Consider the following 9,521-nt stretch of genomic DNA (forward strand, 5'->3'; position numbering starts at 1 on the left):
ACACACACACACACACACACACACACACACACACACACAGTGGGAAACACAGCTGTGACACACACTGGTGTGTTTCATCACTGACTTCTCCAAACACTAGCACAATACCAATGTATCACCTGGTGACGATCTTGCAGTCTTAACAGACTTGTCTCCTAAGTGGCAGTTTCACCTGCAGTGATTCGTGTCTGCACAGGTAAACAGGAGCCTGTTTACCTGTGCAGGTGTGTTTATTGGCCTGATATTTTCAGTGAGCCACAGAAACAACCTCACCTTCAACATGTGGTGTTTTTCTTTCTGCTGCAGGTCTCCATGCTGACCTCCTGACTTCAGAACAGCTTCCCTGGTGATCTGTGGGGAACCTGTGTGTGCGTGCGTGTGTGCGTGTTGTTAGGTTCTTACAGTTGTTGGTTACATTTCTGCTTTGTTAGTTGCTGCTTGTTGGGAATGTTACTGGGCCACTGTTACCTGTTGTGACAGGTAAGAGATAACATCTGGCCTGCCTAACCAGATGTCCCAGATAATGTGAGTCAGTGTGCTTCTCTCTCTGTGATGACACAGACTGTAAATAAAAGATGGATGGGCGGATGAGATGAAATGTAGGCTTTTGCTGCAGGTTGTAAATGTGTTTCTGTCACGCTAGCTCATGTTAGCTGACAGCTGACCGCCGCCGTCATTAGATCAGAGCTAAACTGACAGCAGAGAAAGAGGACTCTGACTCTGGTATCAGTGAAGATGTCGAGCCTCGAGAGCAGGTCGTACCTGCGCAGTTCTTGCAGATGACCACACACAGGTTGATGGAGGCCCAGTCGGGGTTCAGGGCCTTGCAGTCCGCGCACATCCTGTTGGAGCGGTTGGACCAGATTTTCTCGGCCACCTCGTAATCTGACAGAGTCTCTGCAATCGCCTCCTGCAGTGCCTCCATCCAGTCCCGTTTGTCCCGGTCTGAGTCTGCGGTGAAGCTGAGGAGGCGCAGCAAAGGTCATTTAACGACATCTACATTGTTTGTCTCAGCGTTCTCATTAAAACAGAATTACTCAGAACTCCAACTGTGTGGGACAATAAGAGATTTTTCTCATTCAGCGACCCGCTGCTGAGGGCAGGACTCAGTTTGATCTGCAGAGCAGGAAAGCCCAGAGACTCAAACCTGAGTCTTTCTCAAGAGTTTGATTGATGCAGCGTCAGCGAGGCTGGTAACTGCAGACAGTACTGACAAAATCAAGCAGCAGCTGAGCTGAGCTTCAACTCACCCACCTGAAAGTTTTATACGGCGTGATGAGGTCGAAGCTCTTGTGTTTTCCATCTCGGATCGTTGCTCCGCGAGCTTCGATCACCGTGATGCCGATGCCGTTACGGAAACACTGGAGAAACATGGGAAGTGAAATAGTCACAGGACCCTGAGAAAGTCACAGGAAGTCAACTGGTGGCGCCCTCACCTGCTCGCTCTTGTAGAGCCAGATCTGGTCCGTGTTGATGGCAGCGTACACTTTGGATTTTGTTCCTTTGAGTTCCAGGCTCCCATGTTTCTGGCAGTGAGCTCCAGGACCAAAACGCCGCCGTCCAAACACCAGCTGATCTCTGACGTGTTCCTGCAGCGTGGACACCCAGCGCCGCCGCAGCACTGACGCACAGGAAACACATCAACTGCTTTGGCATCGTCAACAGCATCATCATCATCATTATGGTCAATACCACCATCATCATCGTCACGACCATCATCATCATCACAGCCATCATCATCATCATCATCACCACAATCATCCTCATCATCATAACCATCATCATCTTCACGACCATCATCATCATCACTATCATCATCATCATCACCACAATCATCATCATCACGACCATCATCATCATCACTATCATGGTCGTGATGACGATGATGGTGGTTGTGATGATGATGATGATGATCATCATCATCTTTATCATCGTCATCATCACTATCATACAGCATGAGATCAAAACAGTCGCCTTAAGGCGCTTTAATAATCATCATCTTCACATCACAACCATGTCATCACATATCATTACCACCATCATCGTCATCGCCACCACCATCAGCATCATCCCCCCACCATCATCAGCAACACCATCATCATCAACACCATCATCACCCCCATCATCATCACCACCATCATCAACACCATCATCATCAACACCATCATTATCATCAACCTTGAATTTTGTTGCATTTTGTGTTTTTATTGGAAAACGTTTACAACAAGAAGAGAAAAATCAGAGAATCTGACGTCGTGTGTTTACCTTCGTTATCCGTCCTGAACACAAAGATCCGGTGACTCGTCACAATTTCAAATTTATTGTCTTTGGCTGGACGGGCCATCTGGATGGCAGCCAATGGGATGACTCCTTTTGGGTAGGCGTCCTGAAACAGAGAACAGGTCAGAGGAGATGAGTCCAAACTGTGCGGTCAGCAGGGCGACAAGCTCTGGTGATAGCAGTGTTTCCTTTTTTTTGTCTTTCCGCTGCTGGGATCAATAAAGCTCTGAAATGTTCAGGAGCTTAATGAGAGGATGCTAACAAGGGCCCACCCTCCTGAACCTGTCGGGGTGACTGTTACGTTAGGAACACGAAGCCTGACAGGCTGAATGCAGGGCGCAGAGTGACCCACGCCTCTGACCTGTGGGATGAGAAATTCTAAGCTCGTCCCACGAGGATGCCGGCAACATCATAAAGATCTGAGTACCTTCTCACTGCCAAAGTACATCAAGTTTTTGCCGTCAAACTTCACGAAGCGTTTCTGGAAAACATAGTTCCTGAAAAACACAAACACACACCAGGGTCACATTACCACTTACACAAGAGAGGAGACACATTTAGGTTTCATCCAATTCCACCACACTGAGTGACTTTCAGTAAGGGAAGGAAGGAAGGAAGCAGAGGAGAAAGGAAGGAAACACACCGAGTGTAGGAAGAGGAGGAAAGGACAGTGACGAGGCAGAGGCATGTCCTCAGGAGGAAGGAGACACAGGGAGGAGCAGACAGAAGGACACACAGCAGAACGGGCAGAGATGACCTCTGACCCCTGCCAACCACAAAGACAGAGAGAACAGGGTCAGACTTAGAGTCTCCTCCCACATCCAGGCCCCATCAGCTGTGTGAAACAAACGCACCCCTGCGGAGACAGCTTGTCCAGCCAGCTGCTAATGATGGGCGGGGCTCTCTCAGTCAGGGAGGTGTAACTGGCGTAGGGGGAGATGGTAAGGTCCTCGTCGGCCTCGCAGGGGAGGGCGTGGTGGGGCAGCGAGAGGCAGCGGAGGGAGGGTGGAGCTTCTCCCACAGTGCTGTAACCTGGCGAGTCCCCGGGGTGAAATGGCTGCGAAAAACGCTTCGTCCACGAGAACCTGTGACCCCTGAAAACACAAAAAACTTTATCAACGCACGTGAAGCAGACAGCGTGGGCATGACATCATCACGTCCATTAAAGTAATTCGTGCAAATGTTTCTGCATTTTGAATCCGTTCCAACGCCACGTTTACGTCTCGTTTCATGAGGATGAGTAGCCGCCTTACCCATGATCCTCTGCGTGCTTCTCCTCTTTCCTCGCCTCCCTTCCTTCATGTCTGCTTCTCTCGCTCTGCACATAAATGATCAAAGCAGCACATTTTATCAGACCTGTGAAAGTCAGAAGAGCGTCTCTGTCAGTGAGGGGGAGGAGCGGTGGCGGTCTGACCTCAGCGGCAGGAGGATGTTTCCGGGTCTGGAAAACAGTCTCACAGTACGGGCTGATCTCGTCCTCGGGGTCGTCCGTGGAGGCTGCCAAACAGAAATGACCGGAGTTAGGATTCACCTGCGCCCCGTCCCTGTCTGTTCTGATTTGATAACGTCAAAGTTAAAATAAACTGTGACCAGTATGACAAAGCCGATCTGTGTAGCATGTTAACACTATTGGAAGTAAAAATAACTTGAACTCCAATTTTGAAAACACAACTTTATTTTTTTCTTTATTTTTTTAAATAAAGCTCTGACTTGTATTATGAGTCTGTGGTCTGGGAGAGAGTCTGTAACTCTCTGTCTGAATACAGTAAATAATGACCAATGCTGGGCAATTAATTATATAGTTACTTCTTCAAAAAAGTAACTGAGTTTTGCAAACAACAAAGTTTTTTGCAGCTGTTTCCCTAAAAATGCAGCCAAGGCGTTTTTTTAAATAAACATTTCAAACTATTTACAGAACAATTAGCTGTTCTGCATCAAATCTAATGCCACACAAATTATTTGTGCCATTCCAAAAAATTATTTCTGTCCACTATGAGATAAAGGAGAACAACAGCCTGATACCTGCAGGCCTGACAACAGGAGATGTATCACTCCTGTAACACCTGTAACATTCAGCAGTCGCCTCATTGTTCTGACACACACAACAAAACTATTGACTACACTACACACTAACTACACAAGATTTGTGCTAAACGCAAATCTCTCACATCTCAAACACCGCCGTCACTCCTAAAACTTCCCCCTTCCTAAACAACTAAATGCCATGTTGCCATATCATTTTTTGATTGGTCAACATGGTGCATTTTTCCACCAATAGGAAAGGGTGGGGGGTTTTTTTGGTGTTGTTTTTGCTCACAGGCAGAGAGCGCTTTCGAGCGTTTTCCTTATAAAACGCAGTTTTTATATAAAATATAAACAACGACAGTATTCAGGAAGAAAAACAAACATTGCAGATATTTTTATCATGACTCTGGTTTTACGTGGCCTATCAACACAATTTAAAAACTGGTATAAAGTCCACACTTGTTCCGTCAGTTGTTCCTTCTGTCCTGCTCACATCTCCAATGGTTGTACACGTTGTCATTAACGTGGCTTCACTCCACATCAGCCGCTTTGCTCGCTAAAACACCGGTGTCGGCACATAAGGACGCTGTCAGAGCCTGTCAACGTTGATTAGCTGCGTATATACGAATGTGAATCGCATTATTGGCTGGAGCAGCCAGTCGCCGGTCACTTACAAACTCACACTGTAAAACAGAATCAATTGTTAACGTATTTATTTTCACTGCAATTCAGGTTAGATTTTTTTTTGTGTGCAATGCAGATTTTCTGTGTGCGGACACCGTGACAGCAGTGCGCAATTGCGCGCGTGTAGCTTAAAGGGAACATTGTTCTCAAGTGTGCGTGCACTGTCTGGGAACTAGGAGTCTCACACACCAGTCACAAAATAGTTTTTTTATGTTTCGATCAGGCTGACAGGAAACGAGTAATGACGTCTTCCTGTAGGCAGAGCTTACAGACAAGGCTCGACCTGCCTGGGTTTTAGGCTGTTCTGTGCGACTCAGAGCTCTGAACTCACCTCTGGCTGATCCTGAAGAGTTGTTACTTAAAGTGCTGCCACTGAAACAAACACAGTGAAAATGATGAATCATGTCAGGCCTGGGCCTTCACATAAAAACTGATTTTTAACAAACATATCATGGATCCTGGGGTACGCTCGAACACGCAAAAACTCCTTTTCCTAACCCATCCTCCTTGACCTCGATACAGGTGAAGGAAAGATGCTTTAATGCAAAAACATCCAGATGATCGCTTTTAGGAATGATCAGATGGTCTGTAGCTATGAATTGTGGCATGCTTTCATGGCGAACGTGTCTCCTCCACTAAAGGAGGTGCAGACTTCAGACCGCTCGGACCGAGTCGCAAACCTTGCTAAATGAAACTGAGTATTGGAACGTACCCCGGTCCAAATACTGGTGCATCACGGTGACTAACCTGTTCCTCTCGCAGTTCCTCTCAGGTGTCTGTCTGGGTGGAGTGGGAGGAGCCGACTGCTGGCTGCAATAATTCCTCTTCCCACCGGGGGCAGCAGAGCTGTGTAACGTGCCCCAATATATCTCATTGGAGACCATCTCTAGGCCTCCTCCTCGGGGAGAAGCGGAGGGGGAGGATCCAGAGAGCCTGCTGTTGTCATGACTACCCGTGCAGGAAATGAAGGACTGCGCCTGCAAATGCTCTGTGGGAACAGGGGAAGAAGAAGAAGCGCGAGGATTCCCCTGCATCGAGGCGGGGGGGACGATGCGGTTCAGCCTCGGGGGAACCGGCGGTAACCCTCCAGTGTCTGACAGAGACCTGCAGCGGCCATTCCCAGTTCTCTCCCCATGGCTCGACCTTCGGCTTGGTGACGGCGCCTTTTCACTGAGGTCAGAGGTCAAAGCACTGTCTGCTGTGGGCATGTCCGCTGAGCTCAGACTTTCCAGCACAGTGAGGCAGATGGACTCCTGGGAAAGCCTCCTGGGTAGGGGTGGAGCAGGGTCGGGTGTTGGGGTGAACTGGATGGGCGCGGTCCTGCGGCGATTGAAGACAGTTCTCGGTTTGGGGACCGGCTTCACTGTTGGCCTGCCGCCATCGGAGTTTGCCAGCATGGCGGCGAGATCGGGAGCAGAGCTGTTCCTGATCACCTCCTGACGGGGCGACCCGGTGCGACCGCGCTTCGAAGAACAAACTGACTGACAGCGGTCACGAGGGAGATCTGCGTTCCGATTGGCTCTTTGGCCTTCTGTCCTCTCGATGTAACCGACCAATCGTAGGATTCTCTTCCTGTGTCCTGTGGCAGTTATGCCCAGACTGACCAATGCATCGCTGTCGAGGTGTGTGAAGTCTCTAGCCAATAGGAGACCGGCTCGATGGAAGGTGTCCAGGTACCTGCAGGAAGACAGAAGCCTAAAGTAATTCTGATTGGCTGGATGGGAGCTGCCCTTTGATTGGTTGTCAGTTTCTGTGATAACGTGTTAAAAATCACATTTATTGACATGGACAGAAGTTCATTTTTAACTGTTACACGTGCACCCAGTTCTGTAGGCAGCTGAGCCCACTCAGTCACACTGAGGACCACGTGCTTTCATCTGTCTGCATTTCTGAAGTAGAAAAGCAGTCTGTGAGAATGACTGCAGTCAGCCTGAGGCTGTTCGCAGACAGGTTGTCTCCTGTGCGATCGCAGAACGGTGAGTGTGCAGCAGCAACAAGCGGCGAGCTAACCATGCATGGCAATCATAGACAACCTCACACTGTTTTTGTAGCTGTGAGGAGGATGCTGCCCTGATTTTCCTCGTGTGGCCGAGCCATCGGCTCGCTCCGAGTTTGGAGGTAGCTTTGGCGAGCTCAGTACGTATACATTATCTCCGGATGGCAGTGCAGGTAACGAGCCCTCCAGTATGTTCATTTCCATCCATCCAGCCGGAGCCTATCCCAGCTGTCTTAGGGCCAGAGGCAGGGTACAACCTGGACAGGCCACCAGTCTGTCACAGGGATGACACATAGGCACAGACAACCATTTGCACCTGTGGGCAATTTAGAGTTTCCAGTGAATCTAACCCCACTAACTGCATGTCTTTGGACTTTGGGAGGAAGCCAGAGTAGCCAGAGAGAACTCACGCACACACGGGGAGAACATGCAAACTCCACACAGAGAGGCCCCGGCTGTATTTTAACTTATTTAATAGAATATCAATATTTGGAGTCCCTGTATCGATACAACATTGCCACACAAACTATCTGATGATTGTGCCGTTTCAGTTTTCCCCCATTTCATGCTGCACTCCTCAATCCTGACCTCTCCAGATGAATCGCAGAAAGCAGCCTCTCAACCGGCGTGCTTCCATCCAGGGAGCCCATGATGACCAACACAGAGTCTGGACTGGGCTTCATCTCCTCCACCAGCAGGAAACACCTGGGCCATCGCTGACCTACAGCAGTGGCGGATGGCGGTCGTCCATCTGGTGGAGAAAGAGGTGAAAGATTGATCTGCTTTAGATATCATCAGAAACTGGTTTAAGTTTTGCTGCTTCACTAACCCCACACTGAAACCAGAAACCAGAAACACTGGATCACACACACACACACACACACACACACACACACACACACACACACAACAGCAACCAGCCTCTGTAACCATTCATTCCTCCAGCAGGGGGCGTTAAATGTTTCTTTGAAACGCATCCTCTAATTAAAGATCAATTAACAAACTGCCTCCACACACCGTGTAGATGGCACCACTGTCACCTTTGACCTCTGGAGCTCACGAGCCTCTCTTTCTGAGAACTAAAACCACAAAAGAAGAAGAACGTATGATGTCAGCAGGCAGACACAGCTGCACGATTGTCTCTCTGCGTCTGCAGCAGGCTGACCTTTGACCTCTGCACAGCAGCAGAGAATCAGACAGAGGGTCACTGTGGGGATAAAGGCTGAGGGTTCCTGCCATGAAACCCTGACGCCCCTGCTGCTGCAAGGAAAAACTCAGGGAACAAACTGTGAGCCCAGAACAGACCCACATCTGGATCATCTGCTGGATCAACAGCTGGAAGTCACACACAGCCAATGAGACAAGGAGAACTCTCCAGCTCGGAGCAGCACGCCTCACTTCAGCCGCTCCCTGCATCCTGCCAGTGTGTGTGTGTCTGTGTGTGTGAGTGTGTGAGTGTGTGTGTGGGTGTGTGTCTGTGTGTGTGTGTGGGTCTGTGTGTGTGTGTGTGTGTGTGTGAGTGTGTGTCACCTCTCTGTGATGTGTTCAGGAGATGTCAACTAAGAAGCAGATGCAGCTTCCTGTTGGACCTTTAACAATAAGAGCCTGTGAACACAGCAGATATACTGAAGTCCAGGTGTGACAGTAAAACTGCAGGTGTGATGGAGCTGGGGAGAGCTCTCTGTCAGCATCAGGACGTCACTCAGAGAAAGACAGAAGAACATGTGTCTAACACCAAAGTAAAAATAACTCACACACACACACACTCACACACACACGGCTGCAGCGTCTTGCAGGAAGACAAAGGCCGAGGAGGAAGTGAGTCACAGCAGCTTCCTCCAGCCGACCTTTTTCCTCCTCCTCCACTCTTCAGACAAAAGCTGCGTCTGTTCTGAGATCAGCCGCCACACAGCCAGGAAACACGTTACACAACAGCTGTGACACACAACATGATCAATGCTGTGTCAATAATGTGATCGTATCATAAATAACACAGTAATGCATGCTTCCGTGCAGTCACGTGACCACAGAGAGCCGTCGAGTGTCGTCAGCGCCGGCATCTCTCTGTCAGGACTTTGACGTCTCCTCAGACTGAAGCCGGCGACCAACAGGAGGAAAGAAAACCCAGGACAGCTGCAGCGCCTCGTCTCAGAGCTGAAATCTGCAGCGTCCGTGGACTCGTCACAGCGCACGCTCACAGACTGAAGCTGGTTTTATTTTGAGAGACTCGATGCCTCGTGCTGACATGTGTGCTGGATTGTGCTCCATCTTTAAACCTTCCCTTTCACTGTCGCTGCCATCCTCCTGTCACAAATCCGCCCCGATACCCTCCTCCACAAACTCCACCCTACCTGGACTCTCCCGTCTCTGTGGATGGCTGACCCCAGGTATTTAGGCTCATCACCTTGACCCTCTGTACTCCTTACACATCCACCCTCTCATTCACACATGTACAGTGGGGCAAAAAAGTATTTAGTCAGCCACCAATTGTGCAAGTTCCCCCACTTAAAATGATGACAGAGGTCAGTAATTTGCA

At 49.2% G+C, this 9,521-nt stretch overlaps 1 protein-coding gene across 2 annotated transcripts in view; it reads right to left on the reverse strand.

The window, feature by feature from the left end:
- The window catches only part of arap3 (ArfGAP with RhoGAP domain, ankyrin repeat and PH domain 3), a 36,833-nt gene that overhangs the window by 17,804 nt on the left and 9,508 nt on the right, over window positions 1-9,521 (reverse strand). Inside the window, exons 2-13 of one of the 2 annotated variants that reach the window (XM_005719388.2) lie at window positions 7,574-7,736; window positions 5,737-6,666; window positions 5,321-5,361; window positions 3,695-3,777; window positions 3,534-3,598; window positions 3,135-3,374; window positions 2,924-3,046; window positions 2,708-2,777; window positions 2,266-2,386; window positions 1,437-1,621; window positions 1,255-1,361; window positions 763-962 (exon numbers count right to left, since the gene is read on the reverse strand). In XM_005719388.2, the coding sequence (XP_005719445.1) occupies window positions 763-962; window positions 1,255-1,361; window positions 1,437-1,621; window positions 2,266-2,386; window positions 2,708-2,777; window positions 2,924-3,046; window positions 3,135-3,374; window positions 3,534-3,598; window positions 3,695-3,777; window positions 5,321-5,361; window positions 5,737-6,666; window positions 7,574-7,668 (2,260 nt within the window). In that variant the 5' untranslated portion in view covers window positions 7,669-7,736. The remainder of the gene's footprint in view (window positions 1-762; window positions 963-1,254; window positions 1,362-1,436; window positions 1,622-2,265; window positions 2,387-2,707; window positions 2,778-2,923; window positions 3,047-3,134; window positions 3,375-3,533; window positions 3,599-3,694; window positions 3,778-5,320; window positions 5,362-5,736; window positions 6,667-7,573; window positions 7,737-9,521) is intronic. The other variant, XM_005719389.2, reaches the window with a different exon arrangement.

Source organism: Pundamilia nyererei, unplaced genomic scaffold, assembly GCF_000239375.1.
Source record: "Pundamilia nyererei isolate P.nyererei 1_Seehausen unplaced genomic scaffold, PunNye1.0 scaffold00001, whole genome shotgun sequence".
In the NCBI taxonomy this organism is placed as follows: domain Eukaryota; kingdom Metazoa; phylum Chordata; class Actinopteri; order Cichliformes; family Cichlidae; genus Pundamilia; species Pundamilia nyererei.